Raw genomic sequence first — 23,824 nt, 5'->3', positions numbered from 1 at the left:
ATAAGGAGAAGTGAGTGGAAAACAGTATGTCATGGTTCTGAGGGAAGAGCTGCAGAAAGAGAAGGTGGGAAGGCATAAAAACAAAGAAGACACTGCAGTGTTACAGCGAGATAATAAGCAGCAGAGTAAGGGAACAATAAAGATTGCTGAGGCAAGCAGGAGTGTGAAAGCACAGCAGACAAAGAGTCAGGAAGGTGCGCTGTACCTCCGTAATGGGGCGGGGGTCCACAGAGCAGAACCACAGCCTGACCCTCTCTCACCGACACCGTGTTCCTCGTCTTGCTGCTGAAGTTCTGCAGAACTGTTGAGCGCAAAACACATCAATAACTTTTCAGGGTCTGACAGCTGTAATAACTTCTTTTATGTGCGGGCGACATCCAGGAAGGGCGTTTTAATCCTGCACAACATTTCCCAGTTTGTTCATATCGCTTACAAGTCAAACCCAACAGCCCCCTGTTCATATCACGGCATGCACTAGAGACCAGGCAGAGGGTACACCAAAATGCTCCTCTCCAATCGCGCTTTAGAGATTACTTTCACCTTTAATTAAATGCTGCTGTGCTGCGTGAGACAATAAGCAGTGGGGAGACATATCAATTCCAGCGTCAGAGAAATACCATCAAGTCCCGGGAGGGGAGCAAGCAAATATCAGCGGTTGTCAAACCAGAAATCAACTGATTAAAAGTCCCTCCAAATCAAGACGTGCAGGCTTCATTCCTTCATGCATTCCGTCAGAGCTAGTGTGCAGAGGTAACACACTTACTGTAACTGCTGTCATCCGTGTAATGCTACTTTTTGTTTTTTGTTGCATTTACTTTTGACATGTGATTTTTTTTCCAGGTTTCAAGAACAACAGAAAAAAAATTGATGCTGTGCATTAATTAGGTTTTAAAAACCACTAAAGAAGGCAAACAAGAAATGCACTGTTTTACAAAACCAGGAAATGTTAGACAAAAACAAGACTGGTAATCTCAGCATCTAATCAAGTAAGTGCAGCTCTTTTTCTGACAATACTTTAACCTATCCAGTGGAAATATAGTAAGGGCACCAAGTTGTTTCTTTTTTTGTTGCTTCTTTTATGGCTCAGTCACACTACGGAAAAAAAATGATGGCAAAAATCAGTGCTTGCCTGGTGATTTTGCTGCAAGTAGCTGCAGCGCCTGGTCAACCAGAAGTTGAGCTTACAACACCCTCAACCTCTAGACAAACACTTTCAATCACAAGGTGACACAGGTTGCATGGTAAGGCAACCTGGCTTCCAACAATCACAGTCCAACTGCAATGAAACAGAGTCAGTCTGCGCTGATGAGCTCAACTCGTCCAGTACACATCTCTTTGCAACAGTGGAATGAACTCAGTTATTCACCAACAGGCTGAATTTTGGTTATAATCCTCTAACAGCAAGGTTTCTGAGCAGCTATGCAGTTAAATTGCTGTCCTGTAGCAACTACGTCACTATTTGTTTCTAATATAAGAGGCTTTGTTTAGTCTCTGAATCTAAGTAGTTACTGCTGATTGCTGTTTAAGTTGAGTTTCTGTGTATGTAAATAATAACAGAGTTGTGATTTTTGCTGAGGTAATTGTTTTGATCACAAACATGCTGATAAGCAGGTTTATTGCTGGGGTTTTTTTTTTTGCCTCACTTGACTCACAAACGTGGATTTTAAGACAGCAAACAGAAACTCTTCAAAGCTGATTGCACACAATTGCCATAAATCTGGTCGTGGCATGGTCGCCAACTACAGTTTTAACTAGTGAGTATCCAGTACTTTTGTTAAACTTCTTTGGGCATGTCTCACACCCCACAGTGTGGCGGGGCGTGGTCTGCGGTGCCGTGCTGGGAAGGCGCACACACCTGCACGGCATCTGCAATCATGTCCCGTCGACTTGTAATTTTATGTGCAGCACTTTGTGATTCTGTCTTGAAAGGTGCTATATAAATAAAAATTTATTATTATTATTATTGTCGACTTAAAATCTGTACTGGTTCCTGTCTTGAGTGTTCGGCTGAGCTGGGAAGCTGCAGCCGTGTGTGTCTGTGAACAGCAACCGAGTGTGTAAATAAAAGTTAATGCTGAAAAGCATGTATGTGTCGTCGGGTCTGCCGTGGGTTCTTTACACACAGTTTTTATCAGTGATTAATTATTAAAAAACAACTTTGCAAACAAAGGTCAGAACAGTTACATCCGCAAACTAGAATTTGTTAACTTCACAGCTAATTCTTTTTTAATCTAACTCCGTTTCATTGCTTAGTTTTCCCCTGGTCGTCCACGCTGGACCTGCAGAGGCTACACACCTTGTTAGCAGTGCACCACAACAGTTGGCTTATGGCCATACTTAGATGTTTGCGGATTAAACATGATGAACTTCTCATCAGAGAAGCTTCTGTGGGTCTGAAAAAGCTGTTTAATGACCACAAAGTTTACAGTATGCTATATTGATATTGTACTGGATGTAAATATGTTTTATATGGAACACTTAGAGGGACATCACAACTATCATCTAACGAGATTTACTAGCAAAGCATTAAGAGTGACACGAGTATAAAAACTGGGATCAGATTTCAATATTTCTGAATATCTTACCATTCAAATAAGGAAAAACAGCCAAAAACAACCATTATCTCTGTCCAGTATCATGTTTTTGCCCAGAACAGAATACAGAATACTTCTGGGGTTTAGACACCTGGCCTTACGAATAAAATATTGTGTTCTGGGATTTTTCACCATCTCCTGACATTTTAAAGACCAAATAAATCAAATGATTAACCAGGGAAATTATAATAGAGATAAATGGAATTAATCATCGGTCGCAGCCCCACTCTAACTGTTTTGCATTCTGTTCAGTCACACATAATATCACACCGAGCCAAAGTGGGGTGGGAGAGTGGGATTTTTTTTTCACTGCTGTGACAGTATATGCATATTTTTTTAAAAAAAATCAGAATCGACTCACATGCAAACTGGACTTTTGCCTCCCTGCTGACGACAGTCCCGAATGTGTTGGTGGCAATGCACTGATACACTCCTCCGTGATTGATGACATGAGGGTTACTGATCAGCAGGTTCCCCTCTACAAGGCTGTAGTTTGGATCTGAATCCGTGTTTATGTCTCTTCCATCTACCTTCCACCTGTACAGACAGACTGATGAAGACTGAAGCATTGGCACCATCAATGAAAAGTGATGCTGGCCAAGAACATGTAGCTTTCCTACTTTTCCAGAAAGCATCGCACAAGGACACCAACGACTAAACACAAATACTTGTAGTGAACGACTGCATTAAAATATAAATGGGTTCTATAAATTTGATCCCACACACTGTAGTCTCACTATGTAGATAAACAAAAAGCTGTCAAACCACTCACCTATAACGCGGAGGTGGGTTCCCTTTTGCTTTACAGTTAATAAACACCTGCTTATCATCAGTGCTCATTGGGAAAATACTGTCGCTAGGCTCCTGGGTGAAGACAGGACCATGGCGTGTATTCTCTGCAGAGGGAGGAAAAAAATAAGAAAAATACAATGAAAAAAAAAACACTCATTGCTCAGAAAACTGTGTGTGAACTTAACACCTATTATAATTAGCTGCCAACATGGCTCCTTGAGCAGATCCTGCATTTAATAAACGCTCTCGTGCACATGTCATGAGGCAGATAATACATTATGATGAAAGAGCAATTAACCAAAGATAACCCTCAAGCATTTTGGCTAACTGACTGAGTTTTTCTCTCCTGTCCTCATTCTTACACATCCACATACGCAGTTATGATTGTAAATCTGTGCAGCACATAAATACATTTGAGTAACACATGGCTGACAATCTTAAGCAATCTTTTACTACAACAATTCAAAGAAAATATAGTGACTAATTATTGCTGCAAAAAATAGCTCACCCACACACTAACACATGTGGGTCTTTCATACACTTAAATACTCATGCTAACAAATATTTGGACTGTTCGCACTGTGATACAAACTCAACTTCTGACAAGCTGGAAATAGAGTTTAGAAAGGCACACATCTGTGTTTATATGAGCTCACGAGTCACGCTGAACGTGAAGATAAAGCCTGAGCCACAAAGTCCAAAAAACCTCTCTCACACACACACACACTTCTCTCTCTCTCTCCCTGATGAAAGTGTGGGGTGTAAATCTACTTCTAAAGCTTTGATTATTCCAAGGAAAGCAGTGTCCTCGGGAAAAATGGAGTCTTTGTAGACCTAGACCAGGAGAGATGGGTGTTGGCCAGAAAGGTGAATCCATGTATCTATATAAAAACATGTTTTACACACAGCGCACCAGTGGCAAAGTCTGATGATGAAATGATGATGAGAAATACTTTATTTATCCTATTTTTGTTGTAGCACTGAAATGATGATGAAATGTTACTACTACTACTACTACTAATAATAATAATAATAATAATAATAATAATGATGAGAATGAGAAGAAGAAGAAGAACAACAAGAAGAAGAACAAGAAGAACAAGAAGAAACAAAATGCATCATCATTAGTAATCATATCATTGGTCAACATGTTTTCAGTGGTTCTCAGCTTCAGAGATACAGGTATATATGATATGTATTTCACTGGTGCTACTTCTATGTGTCACAGTGCTTTCAACAGTGTACTGTGAAAGGAAATAAAATATTATTGAGGAGTATTTTCATATGCTTCAAAAAACATGTTACTTTACCTCGCAGCATTACAGATTTCCTTTCCTTTTCATTTGAAAAATTCCAATTTGTTCTGATTTCATGAAAATTGGATGAATAGTTTAGTGCTGAAAATTTAGCCGACAAAATGTATTTTAGCCATTTCTGGTCTCAAGCTGACAAAGTAGTATATCATAAAAATCAGAGTCAAACAACAATTTTAAGCATCTTTTTCGGTTTAAGTGGCAGAAACTGGTAAACCACTCTTTTCCTGGAAATCACTGGCTAGCTGGCTTCCTCCTAATGATATCACACATGTTGTGAAAGATGGCAAACATTTCCATCAGCTGAAACTATGACTTCTGGCAAAGCAGCTTCTACAAAGTATTGAATCAATAGTCCAAATATAAATGAGAGTGTTGAGCTTGTGATTATTGCAAACATTTCTAACATGTTTTTGCTCCGTCTTTGGAGGCCGTTGAGTGCAGATTGATGGGAAAACATTTTTTTATTAAAATGCCAAAAGACAACAAATACATGAAAGTACAGAAAAGCAAAACACAGAATCCAGTTTAAGCTGAATTACATGTTGAGAATAATTAGAAAGATGGACAAGTAACCCAGCTGGCTAATTGAATTGTGTTTTATTTCATCTTTGTTTTAATGCAAGTGGGATGACTTGGTTAAGATGTTTACACGAGAGCCGCAGTAATCAAAGCAGTGCCCCATTCTGCTTATAATCTAATTAGAAGAGAGCATGCAAAGCTGTATACATGTTGTCTGAGCATGCATGTCTGCTCTGTCAAGCTTGTTGTTTTGGTTTCCTCCAGCCAAACTATCAATACACAGGAGTAATTAACTGATATTGCACTAATTAGTCCCGTGAAATCTATCGTTTCTTTAGCAGATGCACGCGGCCACACTGTGGCACTCGCCCTCCCTCTCCTCCGACCACGTGTGTCATACACCCAAGCTGCACGGCAGCGCTGCTCCGGGGGAAAAAAAATTGTCCATTTGTCTTTTGGTGCACTTGAAAGGATGAGGTGCTTTTCTTTTATAATACAGTCTTTAACCTTGACTAGGACAAAAAGTGCTCCCTCCCACACCATCATCACCATCATCCTAATGAGAGTGGGAGTCTTTGCCTCTGGTAAGGGCCTTGTTTCCCCAACCTCTGAGGGAGGTGCTTCATTTTTTTACCCTGTTTGCGGTGTCCTTTAAATTAAACAAATTAATGAACCTTTAATAGCGGGGCTATTTCAACTGGGAAACGATTGGGTTGGTTTTGAATTTATGCTCGCACACGCCAACTAGACTGACCACCAGCACACATGAACACACGTACAAATTAAAGTTAATTAGATTTCCTGGGAATGCAAGTGAATGCGTGCTCCGTAGTGAGCGTACGTATGTAGAGTATAGCGTGCAATGACATGTGCATAACCCTCTATTCTCTGCTCTGTGACTGCAGACTACATTATGCGCCTCGGTGAAAATGCTGACTTGAGTTGAGGCTCTAAATCAATGGGAATGCAAGCATAAATAACAATACAATAGACCCCACTCCATATGCTGTATAAATTTAAATGTATTCCTTGATGCCTTGTAAACGGTTGGCTTGAGTTGAGTATACAGTATATTCTTCAAATGTGACTGTCAACACTAAATCTCTACGCTGCGCAGGTTGCCATGTTCAGAGCTTTTAGCGAGATTTTAATGCCTTAGCTGTAACTCATGCAGGTATTAGGAAAATGAAGTCTAATGCTCATCTGCTTTTCTCAAAGAGCATCTCAGCACACTGCGAACCTGTGCTGCTGGGGAAGAGGCACAGAATAATTGAGTGTTGAGGAAAGAGTTAGTATGGATTTTTACAGTGCTCTGCCACAATTCATGGAAGTGGCAGCAGCTGGACATAAAGCAAGAAAATTGCATAATAAAACAGCGAGGCATAAAAAGACAAGAGACAGTGAGTCCCGCACCGGATGCGAGTCTCTTTTCAAATGTTACTCTTAACAATGATTCACATCATGAGTCTGAGGTGCTCTGAAAGGGAAATATGAACTCTGATTGTGGCTTAGCGCTATTATCAAAATGTCGATATGGTGATGCACAAAAGTTTTACTATTTCCTACTAAACAGTCTAAACACTAATTTTAATGAACAAATTGGATCAAATTGGTAGATTTTACCCACAAGCAAAACTAATAGAGTGATTTTTGAGGTTGATGTGCAATAGTAACATAAACATGCATTAAGAAAAGGGAAGCCCTTCCTTGCTCGAGATCCACTGTATTCATATTAGGTGTGTGTTATAAAACGGCGACTTCAATTGGCATCTCACCAGCAAGGCACTCTTTGAGTGACAGAAGGATTAACAGTTCCCATGGCAACAACATCTTCATTTTCCAAGGTCAAAGATTCTCCTTCTTCCCATCCAGTTGCCAGAGAGTGCAGAATATTTCCTGGGCAAACGCTCCTCCGTTTGGCTCTGAAAGAGATGGAAGGTAAATGTGTTGCTGTGAAGATGAGGAGATTCATTCTACATCGAGCCTGCTAGGGAATAGAAAAAATAATAAAAAGATGGAACTTGTGGAAAACCGGTGAGCCATTAATAATTCATTCAACCAAATAAGCAGAGCCAAAATCCCATGCCGAAAGGCCAGCTAGCAGTCGATGGGGGAGCTGATATTTGGTGTACACACTGCTACACTATCTTCAAGAGAAAGTCAAGCAGAAAAAACCCCAAAACTGTACAATATGTGTGGTAAGTTTATCACACTGATGAATGGAAACAGACATATTATTTGAGAAAACTTTTGACATTAACTTATAATTAATAAGCAAATTTTTAATTGTTTGGGACTGTGGTGAGACGGATTATGTGTAATAAAGAGGTAATAACACATATAGCTGCTTTTGAGTAGCTCTATTGTTCAACATACTGTATCTAGACATAACATCTGCCATGTTTTTAAAATGATCAGTGGCTCAAATATCTAAGAGTCACACAGAAATACCAGCTGATTTTTGCAGCTCCAAAGAGCATTTTAGTTTATTATTATTTAGCTCCCACAACCTATTTTGTCACACATACCTTATTCATTAGTGCCTTCTTGCAAACACAAGAGGAAGGAGTTCTTAGGTAGCAGCTATAGCGGAGGCACAAGCATTTTAGAGCTGATTAGCCAAATATTTACCTCAGGAGATGGTGGTCTTGAATTTGTCAAATGAAGCGAACTTGTAATGAATGCTAATGTTGCTTCATATGTAATTAGGCATGTGTTTGCTTACAAGTTAAACATAACAACTAAATGTTAATAATATGCCAGTTTTGTGTTTACAGCTTGTTTTTCCTTGCCCTGTAAGTGTGTGGACAAGGTAGACTAATGATTTAAAGCTGTGTAAACAGAGCCTGACATCTTTGTGACATGCTATTAGCGCCTGTGTTGAAAGAAAAAGGAAAGATATAGTATAACTACTATAAGGGTACATGAGTTTAAGCTATTTTGTTGCATTATTGTCTTTAGTTTAGTTTCACACACTTTATATATATTTGAAAAGAGTTTTGTGGAATGCATGTGTGAAGCTGAATGACTGAATTCTTAATACAATTTTAACCTGCTAGGAACATAAAAATTCAGCATAGGTAAATTAGCTAAACACTGTTATAAACATGCTTATTTCAGCTATAAATTTAAGGCATTTTAACATGAACGTCTAGGGATTGATCTGTTTTTGCACGCTTCTTCACTGGCTCTATATGTTAACCTTAGAGGATGCTATCTTTTGATACAAAGCCAAAAATAATGACTTTTGTGTTAACCAAGTACACTTGAATTAGGTCTGCACCTTATCTTACTGCCTTATTTATTAAACATAAAACAAAAGTTCTCCTGGGACAAATATCAACCATTAAACCCGGATCCAAACAACTTAAATGCAGTCAGTGTTTCAGAACGGGACGTGAAAGCTTCAGTGCTTCAGTCAAAAAGTAGTGCTTTGGGGTCATGTGACTAAAACAGTAAGGACAATGCTGTCATGTATATAGGCTACTTTTCTTATATTTGTAACAAACACATAATACTCTTTTAAATACTGAAAAAAACTTAAAAAATGAAAACAGGCGAATGAATTCTTCTCTGATTTATAGAACAAATTTAGATTGGCAGATTTACAGATCAAATATTCAGAGTGAACATCTGTGCAAACTATGTGCTTGGAAAGAGTTGGTCCTGCTGAATCTTAGCCTGTGTGTGCCATGACCACAGTACCTGTTTAAATCTGACTGAGTTATGACTTGGAAATGAAGTTCAACCACTGATGCAAACTGCGACACTCGGTTACTGAGCTTCTTAAAGTATTTGCCTGCATGAGCTGTGTGTCACACATGGCTGTGTTGATAACGATTCAAATCAGCAGGTCAGACTAAAACAGCAAACGTGACATTTTTGGATCACTGTCAGGAGCATGCCTTTTCAACTTGCTAACTATATTTGACTCTCCGTTCATGGAAAGCAAAGCAGAGTCCACAAAGCTGACACAGCATTTACACAACATGTACCTAAAAATGTGCCAAATCGAACTCTGACCCCAAACATTATTAGACCGCCTGCCATATACGGATGTGTTGACCCCCCAAGATTTATTAAGTACATGTTTACCACACAGAAAGTTAGGAAACAAACATTTAATTGTACTGACTAATGGTTAACACACTGTTTTAACTTATAAAAGCTTAACTAGTGAAAAAAACAAAACTCAATTAAAAAGAGTCAGAAAACCTGCCGAGTTCTTTTTTCCAGGTATAAGTATTTGCTCATTTTGTACTCTGCAGTGAAGAATGGCCCAAACTCCTCTTGAACCTGCAGTTTTGCTCTGCAGCTGCTTTAAATGCTTGTTTGATGTTGCTGCCAAAGGATTTTTAACCAGTTATTAAAAGTGGGTTTTTTTCAGCAGCAAAGGGAATATTTAAATCCTCTGTAAAAATAAATAACTAAATAACTAAAAGAAGAAGAAAAAGCCTAACAAACCCTCCAAAATATCAATATTTTAACACATTTTTGTGCTTTTCTGAACTTTTGACTGATTTACTAAGTATGACACATTTGGACTAAAGTTCAGGCAACTTGAAGTTTGGGATGGAATGAAGATGGGATGTATTCCTGCCTTGAGTTGAGTAAAGTATAAACATACCCTCCTAGTTTCAAACAGAACTTTTCCTATAGAAGGGAAATGCAATAACCACTCGAATCAAGATTATTCATGTTGCTACAGCTGTATTTATAAAGCACTGTCAAATAAGAAAGTTCAACTACTGAGCTTCAACTGCTTCAAAAAACAAATTAAAATTAACTGTATTATTGTCAGACAACAAGTAAAATGAAAATGCATGACTGAGTGATCAAGCCTGTGGCAAAACGACTCGTTTTTTAACTTTCCCTCTAAATAATATAATATTGAGGTGTCAACCAACAGCAATCGAGGTATTAAATGTGTTTTTGGAGAATTATTACATCCCTAATATCCAGTGTTTGATACATTTCCAGTGATCGAGCAAAATGTCTGTGTTATACAACAATGCCACAAAGGCAAAGAGGGAACGCATACTGAAAGCTAAACTGTGTTTGTATCCACACTAACTACAGTGAACAAGAACAGTTAAAACTTGTACGTTCACCTTAGTTTTACTGACAATCAGATTGACTGAGTGCTGCTCAGACAAGTGCAAACAAATTGCACTTACACTCATGAGGAGCACATGGATGATAGTGTTATCTGCAGGATTTCCTCGAGGGTCACTTGGCCTCCTGCAGTCTTCTTCTTTAGTAGTCTTCTGTGTAACTCAAAAATCCCTGTTACACAGCTTTGAGAAAATTTATTAGGGTAACTACTGTAAGGTGAAGTTTGTTAGACTGGCAAGGTTGTTGTAAATTTTGGAGATAAATAAATTTGAAAACCTTACTTGAATCAACAATTGCTAGCTGCAGTTAATCAAGACAAACAACAACAACAACAACAAAAAAAAAAAAAACAGGCACTAAAACAGATAATGTCCACAACACAACATCAACTATTCCTTTTCTTTTTTATTTCATCTCAATTCTTCTAATATTTTGGTCCGGACAGATGAATGCAAGAAAAACGCAAATCAAAATCATGAATAGAAGAAGGGAGAATGGACATGTAGGGAGGAAATGCGGTCAATTTTTTCTTCTCTTTATTATTTATTCTGAGAGGGCTCAGTAGTGTTCATCCAAGCTTCATCTTGTCAGTCATCATCATTGATTTGGTTTCCACTTTTTTAACCTTCAGCCTTTTTGTTTGTCATCCTGCCCACACCCTTGTCATGAGCCTCAATCAAATACGGAAGGACTGATCAATAAAAGTTGTGGTTGATGTCTTTCCTTATGAGACTCACTAGGTTGATGCATTTCCTGTTGTGCAGAAATGCAATGAAGAAACTTTATCCATCTAACAACTGAAGCCAGTCTTTTGACCTACTTAGGCTTCTGAGGTGTGAAATGTTCCCTTCTTTCAATAAACTGCCTCGCGTCGTGCTATTCTCAGCCTACTTTAGAGTCTGAGGTAATTATATGTTGATTAAGGTGCTGGATGAAGAGATTCTAAATGAATGACACCAAGCTGCATATGGTAATTACAGTTAGATGCCAGGCTTTTATTTTGGCCCAGAAGACACTTTCAATCGATGTGAAATGTTTTCCAGACATTTTGTCAAAATGCCTATCTGTGATCAATGCTGTTATAGACCAGCACCTGTAAGTAATTCCTAATCAATATGTTTTAAAATTCAGACACACTTGCTAAGTGCCATGTGAGCAGAACTCAGAACAAGTCAAATTAGACTTGGATGAAAACACTGAAAAAGCAGATCTTTTGCTTCTTTGCTTTTCACTGACAGTTACTACTGTGTCTTTTAAAGTTTTTGATTAGAGTTTTTCAGAGATTTGAAAGCTCGTAATACAATGCTTTTGTTTTTTGCCTTGACCCTGATAAGAAGATCTAGCTGCACTCTTTGAGGTATAACTTGTATATAGGACTGCATTATCTATATTAATCCTCCCATCATTCATTTTTGCACGTGAGTCAAAGACAGACCATTTGCCAATATGAAAATACGAGATTAGGAATTAGAGTCGTTGGTATTTCATGGATTGTGAGGATATGAAACCATTAAAGCCTATAGGAGAAGTTGCCTAACAAGCACCTGCAGCCTAAAGTCATTAGTAGACTTGCTCTGCTCGCTGACAGATGTTAATTTATGTTCAGTCGTCCACTTTCACTTTTGGGATGATCAACTTTATTCTGTCCACTTGCAAACACCCTCGTTTGTTCAGCATTCAAAGTCGGGCTCAAGGATTCTGGTCGCATTTAGCAATAGACAGTAGCTATTTATGCGTAGTGCAGAGACCCCAATCCCGTAAGGTATATAAGTGAGGGAGCGGGCACTGTTCCCGTGTCAGACAGCACAAGTCTCTTTTAATGATGCATAGGTCCTTGGCATCCTCAGGGAGGATGTGTTTCTTGGTCACAGTCCAGAAATTTAAAGCAGTTGCTTGTGATCCCCATGATTAATTTATATACCCTAGAAAAAATACAATGGTAATAATTCTTGTGCCCAGTGGATGGTGGTCGCAGGTGTTGGAAATACCAAATGGGATGAGGCCAAGCTAATGGTGCCTGGAAGGGAAACTATCTGTCAAGGATAATCCCTAATACTGTAACACCCAGCATAGATAATGTGCTTTCCCCCACCTCTCTCCCCCCACTGCCCATGATATTGAGATAACGGTGCTAAAATGATTACATGAGGAATGGGTACTAACACAGATAAATCTGTGTATCCAGAGTGAAGTTTTGCCTGGTTTAACATTTAGTGAAGATTACCTTTCCCACTCTGAAACAGCCAAACTAAGCTAAGAATAAAAGGCGGGGTGGGGGATGTCCTGTGAACTCCAGTGAACCACGTTCCACTTCATTACACTCTGAGTAATTGGTTAAATATGTGACTACAGAAATTAACTTTGCCAGCCTTGCGAGAGGTAATTAAGGCATTTTTACCTCTTTTTTGGAGTAGGGGGGATAACCAAGATAAACGCAACATTCAGCATCCCAGAGAGCCAGGTAAACACCACGTAATCATGGCACAAAGTACCAACAGCCTGAAAACACATCCTCACTCCCTGATTGTTCAGTAATATATGGTATGCTAATGCTCATATCAACATATGCCTTCACTGTAGAGCTGTCACTTCAAAGTCTTTGTTTTATCTTATCCAAGCTGTAAATATCCACAAACCCACCTGATCTCAGATTACAGTCCATCTTAAATCCCATCAGCCACAAGGGAGCGTGCTGCAGTGCTGCAGCTCAGGTGGCAGACTGTCACTCATTGCACAAGTGCATATTACAAACACTGAGTAGGAGAAGGAGAAGAATATTGAAAGCTAACACCCTGCCAATTCAATACAGACTTAGCAAACAAAACTGTACATGAAGTTAGGGCGTGGAAGGACCAGAAAGACCTCAGATGTGCGGTGAATACTTATAAATGCTCAAGGAAAGAAGATACAGAATTCTCAGCTGTCTTTTGTCAGCTTTTGCTTTTCATGCGGCAGGGTTAGGCCAGAATTTGTGATCAGTTGTATAGTTCTAAATGTTTCTACCAGTTTTCTGAAACTGAAGGTTATACTTTTTAATGCCTTACAAAGAAGGACAGCCATGATTTCCTGAGTTGAATTTTTTTTCTCCAGGGGACCTGAGCCATTACTCAATGAGCTAGTCCATGTCTGCTAGCTCCATTTCATATTTTTAGGAAACATCCAGGTTACATTAAGTACAGCGCCTAAATGATGCTCGTAAGGCCGCTGAGGAGGTGAAAGATGCTAGAGCTCCAAAACTGCTGTAAAGTTAGCAAGGTAGTTGCGGCTAATGTGGTAAGGGGTAATGCTATCAAATTGCTATCCATTGAGGTAGGGTCAGTACATTTAGAGGTAAATCTACAGTAGGTTAAACACCTTCGGCACAATGTGATGAGTATGCACAACCTTAAAGTAAAGGGGTGTTTACTTTTAGTAACGTAAAAATACTGTAATTGGTTACTTTTCTCAGTAACACTGTAACATCAACGCTAACACTGTGGAACAAATATATACTGGCTTTAGCTTTCATTTCCTGCAATTTGTGTGAGAGATATAGTAAAACTTGAAAATAATATTGCTTTATATGTACTTTATTCCTGTCAGTCATGTTGTAATCTCAGTTTCGCTCTACAGTACGCATAGCTTGGGTGTGCATTTCATGCTGTAATAATTAATGTAAATTGTTTTTATTGGATGAATGAAAGTTAATATGAGTTATCAATACTGTATGTCTGATAGACAGTTTGTATCTAACCTTGCTACAACAACTCAACAATATTAGAGTAAAACATATAATGGGGAATATGGAGGAAGAAAATGAGGTGTGAGGATGGGGAAACTGATTTAAGCAATTTTATATTGGGTTTTTTACTATTAACGAAATGTTTCACAATTACTCATTGCTTTATATAATTTGTCATTGTTGTGGCCTCTTATCCTAATAATTTAATATTATCCAGATACATACATTTTAGTTCTGGGGATTATATGTTGGTAAACAAGTTGTTTTACTGAAATACAACTACACTAATATGTTTTGGGGAAATTGTATTTTAATTAGACTTACCTTCACATTTAATCTGCAAACTAGCTCATCAGGGAAGTAAAGTTAGACAATAGCCCTTTTTGACTAGCATAGCAACAACAACATCAAAGTGTCTTTATTTATTGACTGCATGTTTTAGATTAATAGCTTTATCTCTGCAAACCTGAAAAGCTTAATACTTTAAATACTTGAAAAATAGTAAATTGAGAATTGCTAGGACAGAACATACATCTGGCCACCCATACATTCCTAGGAAGAGCAGATTATGCTACCACAGTTCCTTTACCTGGAAAAACAGTAATTTATAGTCAGTCAGTCATTTATAGAGTGCAATAAATCACAAAGGCCAAAGACAAGCATGTTTCACACTGATTGAGTACTCACAGGAAGTAGAGTCTGCTTGCTCTTTCCTTCACAGGTAAGACACAATCAGTCCTTTGGCCAGCTAAGAAAAAAACAGAGGAAATGTTGAGTGAATGTAATAATACTTTCATGACAAGAGAATTCAAACTGAGTTTAAATTCAACCACACAATCTGCACAACCAAACAAGGCTATTCCTTTAAAATCCCCTAGAGTGAAGGCACAAGGTGATACAAGATTAATAGGTGACATATCTCTAAAGAAAATGTACATCGGAGAGTTACTGCAAATAATTATATGAGGGAACAACCTTCAGATATATAGATCTGCAGGAATCAGAATAAACGCTTTATCCTGTCACAGTGTTGAATTCTTTTTATGATCATATTATATGAAAATAATAATTTCGCTGCTCGCAGGAGGATGGCTAAAACAACAATTCATCCTTCGGCCAAATATAATATTCGTTCATGGTGTTTTTTCAATCACCATTTAAAAATCAAACAGACCAACTGTTCCTTTGTTGTACAATAAGTTGTGAATACTGATAGATTGGATGCATTCCTATGGTGTCCTTGTTTCTATCAGTGACTCATTTTCTAGCTCAAGTGAGCCACTTTAGAAATTAAATACAGTTTTCAGAGGGTGGAAATGTCAAAATAATTCTCATCTTTTCTTTGTTCATTATGTTTAATGTAAAGTTAAAGCTTTATAGGTCAGACTGTTTACAATATGTGATATGTTTCTTTCGTTTAGACATGACCGTTTGTGTTTGCTCAAATAGTAGTCATGTGCAAATTTTGTGTATTTTACAAAACACAATTAAGTTGATCGGTAAAATTACTGAAATTCTACTTTTTTGACTGTTAAACAAAAGTATACAGCAATCATGGAAAATGGAAAATATTCCAACATGTATGAAATTGGGTTTGTATTAAGTAATATCCATGTATAGCTTTTCCAGTTGAAAGGAAAGCATTTGGAGATTTAATGAAAATGAAAATTGCAGAGAATTTTATTTTTGTTTTATTAGTACTTTTGGTGCTTTTAGTAATACTAATCTTAAAGTCTTATTGTCACATATATAGTTATTTCACAGATCGTCACATTGATTATTTGTTCTATTCATCTTTATTGACTCTAACATTTCCATAGCTACTGTATAATAATGAATAATGCAAAATAAAAAGAAATAATAAAAAAACGAATGAACAGAACTAGCTAATGTAAAATGGCAATGAATTCCACAATTTGGGAGATATTACTGTTGATTAGTTGATCTGAGCGACAAGGAAAGAGGGTGCAGTGCAAGTACAGCAGCTCTAAGACATAAGACAGGGCAAGGCCATTTAAGGACTGAAAAACACACAAAATCATTTAAAAATAAAGCCTAAAATGGACAGGCAGCCATCTGAATGAGGATAAAACATGAGTAATATTCTTCCATATTCTAGTTAAAAGTTGGGCTGCAGCATTTTTGCACCACCTGAACCTGAGACCGGCAAGACTGGCTAACACCAACATAGAAATACTTACTTACATATTAAAATAATACAATTTGTTACAGATTTTACAAATTTAAGAAATAGCACTAATATATAAAAATTGCTCAATTATAAATATCAACAATTAACAGAGGTGGTTATCAAGAATATTGACAAAGAATATTACAGAGGTGGAATATATATGATTGATATTGGACTCTAACCTGTGTCATTCGCTATTTTACTGTAGAGCATGTGCAAAAAGGGTGTAACTATTGCAGTGTTTACAGTGTATTAGATGGAGGCGTTGTACAGGGAGAATTATGCAGCCCCGTGATAAATCCTTACTTTTCACATGCTGCTGATAATCAAATGCACTTAATTTACTGATCATCGGCAAGTGTGATCACCACTACAAAAGAAGTTGTTTTAGCAGTTTGCAAGTCTGGAGCACTGCGGTATGTGTTAACACAATGCCACATTTTCCACAATTCCCAAGAAGTGGACATCCCAGCAAATTTAGAAAAAGATCAGAAGACGCAGTTCTCAGGGAACCTGAAAAAACCCCAAGATCTACATCTAACAAAACAGTCCTCAGTCAGCATGTTAAATGTTAAAGTTCATGACAGTAGAATTACAAAAGACTGGATAAGTATGGCTTGTTGGTAAGAGATGCCAGGAGAAAACTTCTCTCTCAAAAGAACATGGCAACACAGCTTAGGTTACAAAGTTGCAGCTATACAAAACTGCAAAAGTTCTGGAGCAGGCACGACCAAAGTGGAGATGTTTGGTAGTAATGTGCAGAACCATATTTAGCAAAAACCAAACAGAGCATGTTTGCATAAATGGAGGAGATTTACACCATCACTAACAACAGAGGTGAGGATTTCGGTTCAGTCTGCAGTCATGAAATGCTGTAGTGGGATCTCCAGAGAGATGCATCAATGAATGAATGCCTGGAAACTTCTGTTAATTGGAGCAACACTGTAAGGAAGAGTGGGCCAAAATTCCTCAACAATGGCTTTCTTCAAGTTATTGCTATTAAAGGTTGTTATAAGCTACTGAGTCATGGGCTGTACTTTCTTTTTCACAGGACTATAGGTTCACAAATATCAACTAAATCCCATGGGCAGTAGCACCCATAGGCTTTATAATACTTTGTAGCACCTCATTTAGCTTCAAGCTTGTGTCAATGGCTGTGACCCATTTTAGCTCCTACCTTTGAAGAACAACAATTACAAAGGTGTAGTCATAGTATGAATGAGAGCTACTGTGCTGAGCAGCTGCCCCCTTCCCCATATATGACAGCCCACACAGAGGATTAAGGGTAACATTAAATAGGACATGTTTTGCATTAACAAACACTGGTCCCACTTTACTGAGTGTGAAAATACATTTCTACAGGAGATAACATTTGTTAGGAGGAAAAGTCAGATATCACAAACACGTGCATCGAGACACTGCAGAACTAATCATAATGACCTGAATGTCTGCACAGACACCACAGAGGCCATTTACTCAGTGTAATTTGGTTTCCAGCAAGACTCCTGCAGAGCCATCACAAAAAGACTGATTGATTCTGCAGGTGGACAGAGCCTTGCTTGCCCTGGCCTTAACAATAATAATAATAATAATAATAATAATAATAATAACGATAATACAAGGAAGAGCAACCAAAAAAACCCCTATATTTGGGATTTTGCACTACAAGCATCAGAGGTGTCTTTTCTTTAAGGAAAAAAACTGGAAACATTTTTAATTTGAGAATGATTTTTTTTAGAGCTAACAGGTATTACACAAGAGATATACTTGAGGAAAACACACAGAGAAACAGCTTCCGTTGGGAACTTGTTTAAAAGCGTGGAAACCTTTCAAGAAATGAAATGCATTGAAATTCAAGACTCAGCTCACTGTAATGAAATTTACTCTATGCTCTAAAATTGTCTGCATAAGCACTCAATTGTTGTTGCTTGCATCATTTAAAAGGGAATTTTTCTGGGATATCATATGTTGGGAATATCTTGATTGGATTTTTGATTAGATTATACCTACCTGCAGTTTTTTCCTTCTACACTATCAATATGTATCCTCTTAATCCTGTTTAAGTGGGGATAGTATTATCTGGGACTTCCAATATTTGTCTTACAGCTGTGGCTGTCATTAATATGATCTTAATCCAGTGCAAATCTACCATGTTCTTAATTTTTAAATTAAAAGTTTGAAATTAAAAGAAATGACAAACCATTTCTTTTGCCAAACACAGAACTTCTCTCATTATATTAGTCCAGTGGGAATCACCATCTTTGTAGTTTTCCTCTTTTATGATGCCTCAAGCATCTGCCATTTCCAGTCATATGGAAATGGCAGATGTGTCAAACCACAAAAACGATCTCCATGGCTACATTATGGATCAGTGAGTGTTGGTTTACTTGATCTTTCTTCCATGAGGTTCTTTTAGTATATGGCCAGCAAGAAAGTCTTTAAGTAGTGATGGGGCTAGGGTCCTCCAAATCTCCCAGTTACAGGACTGGTTTGATCTGACAGACTGGTCCATCTTTGAATAGCAGGATTTAGAGACCTTCACACAGTCTGTCCTTTTCTACATTAATTAAGTGCTGTGTAGAGAATGTGACAGGGACCAAAACTATCTGGGTTTTTCCTAACCGAAAATCTATGTGGTCAGGAGGAGACTGAGAGCAGTTAACCCCAGGAGAGCTGCCAGCCCCAACGGCATCTATATTCCAGCATACTGCTGCAGGGATCCTCACCAGGCTGTTCAACCTCTTCCTGACTCATGCCAACTTTGTCACCTGTCACTATCATTCCCATCCCCAAAGAGACTGGAATAGACAGTCTCACTGACTACAGATCTATAGCCGTCACGTCTGTAGTCATCAAGTGTTTTGAGTGCATAGTGTCTCAACACATTAGAGACCATCAAGCCCCCTCCCTCGACCCCTACCTGTTTCCTTACAGAGCAAATCGGTCCACGGAGGATACCAACACCATTAACCTTCACAAAGTGAGCTAAGTGAGGATGCTCTTTGTGGACTCAGCCTTTAACACCATAATCCCAGACATCGTTACCACCAACTGAACCACCTTCTGATCCCCCCTGCCACCTGCTCCTGGATCAAAGACGTCCTCACCAACTGGCCTCAATCAGTCTGACTCTGACCCAACCACCTTAATGTCAAGTACGTAGATGACACAACCGTGGTTGGGCTCATGTCTGATGGAGATAAGACAGCATGCACTGATGCTCAGAAAATAACCTGAAGCTGAACACCCTTAAAACAAAAGAAATCTTAATGGACTTCAGGAGGAACAGACAGGTCCACTCCCCACACATTATGAATGGAGAATGGGTGGAATCTGTCTCGACCTTCAGGTTTCTGGGCACCGCTGATATCACCTGGACCCATAACACCAACTCCCTGGTAAAGAAGGCCCAGCAGCAGCTGCTCTTCCTCCCTGTCCAGAAGGAGAATAACCTGGACCAGAAGCTGCTGCTGGCCTTCTACCGCTCCTCAGTGGTTTCCTACTGCCTGGGTGTTTGGTAAGCAGAGGCCACAACTGAGAACAGGAAGGCTGTGCAGAGGGTTATTAACACTGCCTAAAAAAATCATTGGCTACCCTCTGCCACCCCTGGAGGCCATCGCCAGATCGTCTCGTCTCAGGAAAACCAGGGCCATCACAGGCGATCCCTGTGCTCACCACCTGTTTGACCCGCTGCCCTCTGATCGACTCCTCAGGTCATTTAGGTCCAACGCCTCCAGACTAACAAACAGCTTCTTCACCTGGGCCATTCGAACTGTCAGCAAATACTACACACCCACCCCAACCCCTCCCCATCCACTTCACCAATCTGAGCCATGGTCTGAGTAATCCCCATCAATCAGGCAACTCACGCACACCAAGTCTTTTTTTTTGCACCAATTCCAAGCACTTTGGAACTCTTTTGTTCTCTAATGTGTGCCTTTCTCTTATTTTTGTGTATATTTCTCCTGTTTACTATTTATATCTGCTGTCTACTATATATTTTATTCCAGCACAGTTGGTGTGAAGGACCTACAATTTTGTTGTACATGTACAATGACAATAAAGGTCTATTCTGTTCCATTTTATTCCATTCTATAATGAAATAAGGCCAGAAATAGAACATTTATTCATCATCAGTGAAAATTCATCCACATCAACACAGGGCACTGGCTAACTGAGACACCTATGCAAGCTAATTTATTTCTGTGAAATAAATTAGGCAGGAAAGACTAGTTAGTTTCAAAAATCTGGGGAAAAAATTGTATAGCTCTCCCACACCTTTCATCCCAGCAGAAACAATTTTCTCTTCCTGCTCTCTGCCTGTCTCCAAGTAAGAAGTCAGTGGTGGCTATCTCCCAAAATCTGTGATATGTTCAACCCTATATCCGGCTCTCCCTCCAAACTTGCTGACTCATTTCCAGATTCAAACCAGTGCCTCAGAGGAACAGGCAGATAGACTAAAAGAAACTATAGCTATAAAGAAAAAAAACCCACAACACAACCCAACAACACACTAGAATTCTGTCTGAGTTTTATCCTAGATGATATTTAGGGTAGGATGTTTGCATGCATGAATTAAGTTGCTTAATCAGTTCCCTGGTGTTAAAATTACTCAGGTTTCTTAGATGAAACTTAACATGATTTAATTAACACATCAAATTTATGCCTCTCTGCAAGGTCACAAATCTGACTACATTTCTCTGACTGTAAATCTATCCAGACACCTAAAACTGTCTGATAATGTCTAAAAATAATGCTCGAAATTGTGCACTTTAGCAGTTGTATGACAACGAAGGATGTACAGCCCTTTCTTAATCCCAAGGTATCTACTACAGCTGTTTGGATAAAGCCCCTGAAGTCTCAAAGATACACACAAGGTTTCCTTTGATATCACTGCATTGACTCACTGCTCATGACAATGTTGGATAAGCAAAGAAAAAGGTCTAAATAAGAACACTGGAGGGATGGTGGTGATGGTGTAAATCACTGTCAACCAGGAGATCATAGTATGTTGATCATCTGGAAGCTTTTTATTTTGCACTTTTTTTTCCACATTCTTTTTACCCGCTCATCTTAGTAACAAAAGATTACATTTAGAGAAAAAATGAAGACTGGGCTAAAATAAACTTGCTCTCAAGTCTTTAAAATAGCCACTGTGTTTAAATGTCATGCCAAAGGGTCCCATTGTGACAAGTTGTGAGCAAATCCATTCTCACAGCTGCAGTAACTGTTATATCAAGAGACCAGTGTCAAAGGACACTGTTTGTGAAAGGAGACACCAACAACTTAAAAACAAGAGTGCTTGTTACCCCGGAAATGAGTAAGTAAGTAAGGAGCAGTGCCTCTCAACCTGGAACTTTAAAATGGGGCAAATGACCAGTTTCTGTGTTGGGAATTTTTTCAAATCCATTTTTCACTGAGAAATGCAAGAAAAAGATTTTAGTCCAAACACCAAGCAAGCATTTTCTGTTCCAGTATCTGTTACCTTAACATGTTGCTAAGTTGTTTATCATCTCTTAAACCCAACACTTAGATGACTCACAGTTATGGGCCGCATGAGAGACCAAAGTATGGTATTTACAGCCTTTTCATACCTTCTTGTTTCCTCATTCATCAAAGAAATAATAACATAAATGAAAGAAAAGTATACATATAGACCAGTTATGTTGGTCAACTAAAGAGATATGATCCAGATAAATTTCAAACACAAAACCGTAATATTGCACACTTTTAAACTTAAAAGGATCATCAGTCACATGAATTTCTGTTCATTTGGTTTGGGACTTGTCTTCTGGCAGCTTGTGGCTTGCAAGCAGCAACTACTGGTGTATAAAAGGAGGCCATTGCAGAAATACCAAAAACTGCAGTTCCTCTAGGTGCCACTTGAGGCTGGTCTCAAGGGGGACTCAGTCCCATCTTAAAAATGCTCAGCCTCAACCTTGGCATGCTTTGACATATTAGCTGATATATAACACGTGGTTGGCCTCTAATTCTAACTGCCTCCTTTATTTTTATTTGGAAACACTTAATTATCTTAATAATCAGTGATGCGCAGTAACGTGTTACAAGTAACGTGTTACAAGTAACGTGTTACTGTAACCCGATTACTTTTTTCAAGTAACGAGTAATCTAAGTTTACCTATTGCAAACAAAGTAATTAGATTACTGTTACTTTCGAGCACGCTGCATCGTGATTTTGTTTGTGAGAGTGTCTCATGACAATGGCGTACGAGCGTGCGACGCCCGTGGCAGCAACAGACGTGTGCAGATCAACAATGGATAATATGGAGTGCAGGAGAGAGTACGACCATGCAGCGTTTAAAGTGTGGACGTACTTACAATACTTTAAGTTTTAGTCAAAAAGTGACAAAAACATTAGCGTCTCTACACTCTGCGTGGGCAAGCACCTAGCGTGCTGCCAGGGGAATGTGACATTCACAGAGAAACCCTGGGATCCCTTCAATGACACAACCGCTGTGACACTGGCAGTGGTGGTGTTTGGCGCCCTGGGCGAACACTCCCTGCGCCCTCCCCAAACTAATAAAAAAAGAAAAAACTGTAAATATGGTGAATAAATATTACAACTTGCCTGATGAAGCATTGATGGGCATGTTTATTGAAACCGTGTCAACTTACTGCAGAAGCTGAAATAAGTTGCACCAGTATTAATTGTTTCAAGGACCCTGGAATGTACTTTATACAGGGAGTGCAGAATTATTAGGCAAGTTGTATTTTTGAGGAATAATTTTATTATTGAACAACAACCATGTTCTCAATGAACCCAAAAAACTCATTAATATCAAAGCTGAATATTTTTGGAAGTAGTTTTTAGTTTGTTTTTAGTTTTAGCTATTTTAGGGGGATATCTGTGTGTGCAGGTGACTATTACTGTGCATAATTATTAGGCAACTTAACAAAAAACAAATATATACCCATTTCAATTATTTATTTTTACCAGTGAAACCAATATAACATCTCCACATTCACAAATATACATTTCTGACATTCAAAAACAAAACAAAAACAAATCAGCGACCAATATAGCCACCTTTCTTTGCAAGGACACTCAAAAGCCTGCCATCCATGGATTCTGTCAGTGTTTTGATCTGTTCACCATCAACATTGCATGCAGCAGCAACCACAGCCTCCCAGACACTGTTCAGAGAGATGTACTGTTTTCCCTCCTTGTAAATCTCACATTTGATGATGGACCACAGGTTCTCAATGGGGTTCAGATCAGGTGAACAAGGAGGCCATGTCATTAGTTTTTCTTCTTTTATACCCTTTCTTGCCAGCCACGCTGTGGAGTACTTGGACGCGTGTGATGGAGCATTGTCCTGCATGAAAATCATGTTTTTCTTGAAGGATGCAGACTTCTTCCTGTACCACTGCTTGAAGAAGGTGTCTTCCAGAAACTGGCAGTAGGACTGGGAGTTGAGCTTGACTCCATCCTCAACCCGAAAAGGCCCCACAAGCTCATCTTTGATGATACCAGCCCAAACCAGTACTCCACCTCCACCTTGCTGGCGTCTGAGTCGGACTGGAGCTCTCTGCCCTTTACCAATCCAGCCACGGG

At 38.8% G+C, this 23,824-nt stretch overlaps 1 protein-coding gene across 4 annotated transcripts in view; it reads right to left on the bottom strand.

Annotated features, from left to right (window-relative positions):
* Positions 1-23,824, bottom strand: part of cntn6 (contactin 6) — a 136,799-nt gene that overhangs the window by 46,328 nt on the left and 66,647 nt on the right. For 3 of the 4 annotated variants that reach the window (XM_025907487.1, XM_025907485.1, XM_013270023.3), the window contains exons 2-6: positions 14,745-14,805; positions 6,997-7,143; positions 3,367-3,490; positions 2,956-3,131; positions 206-301 (exon numbers count right to left, since the gene is read on the bottom strand). In XM_025907487.1, the coding sequence (XP_025763272.1) occupies positions 206-301; positions 2,956-3,131; positions 3,367-3,490; positions 6,997-7,057 (457 nt within the window). In that variant the 5' untranslated portion in view covers positions 7,058-7,143; positions 14,745-14,805. Of the gene's footprint in view, positions 1-205; positions 302-2,955; positions 3,132-3,366; positions 3,491-6,996; positions 7,144-12,976; positions 13,072-14,744; positions 14,806-23,824 lie in introns of those variants that run through there. The other variant, XM_025907486.1, reaches the window with a different exon arrangement.

Source organism: Oreochromis niloticus, linkage group LG5, assembly GCF_001858045.2.
Source record: "Oreochromis niloticus isolate F11D_XX linkage group LG5, O_niloticus_UMD_NMBU, whole genome shotgun sequence".
Classification (NCBI taxonomy): domain Eukaryota; kingdom Metazoa; phylum Chordata; class Actinopteri; order Cichliformes; family Cichlidae; genus Oreochromis; species Oreochromis niloticus.
This window is presented reverse-complemented; position numbering and strand designations above follow the sequence as displayed.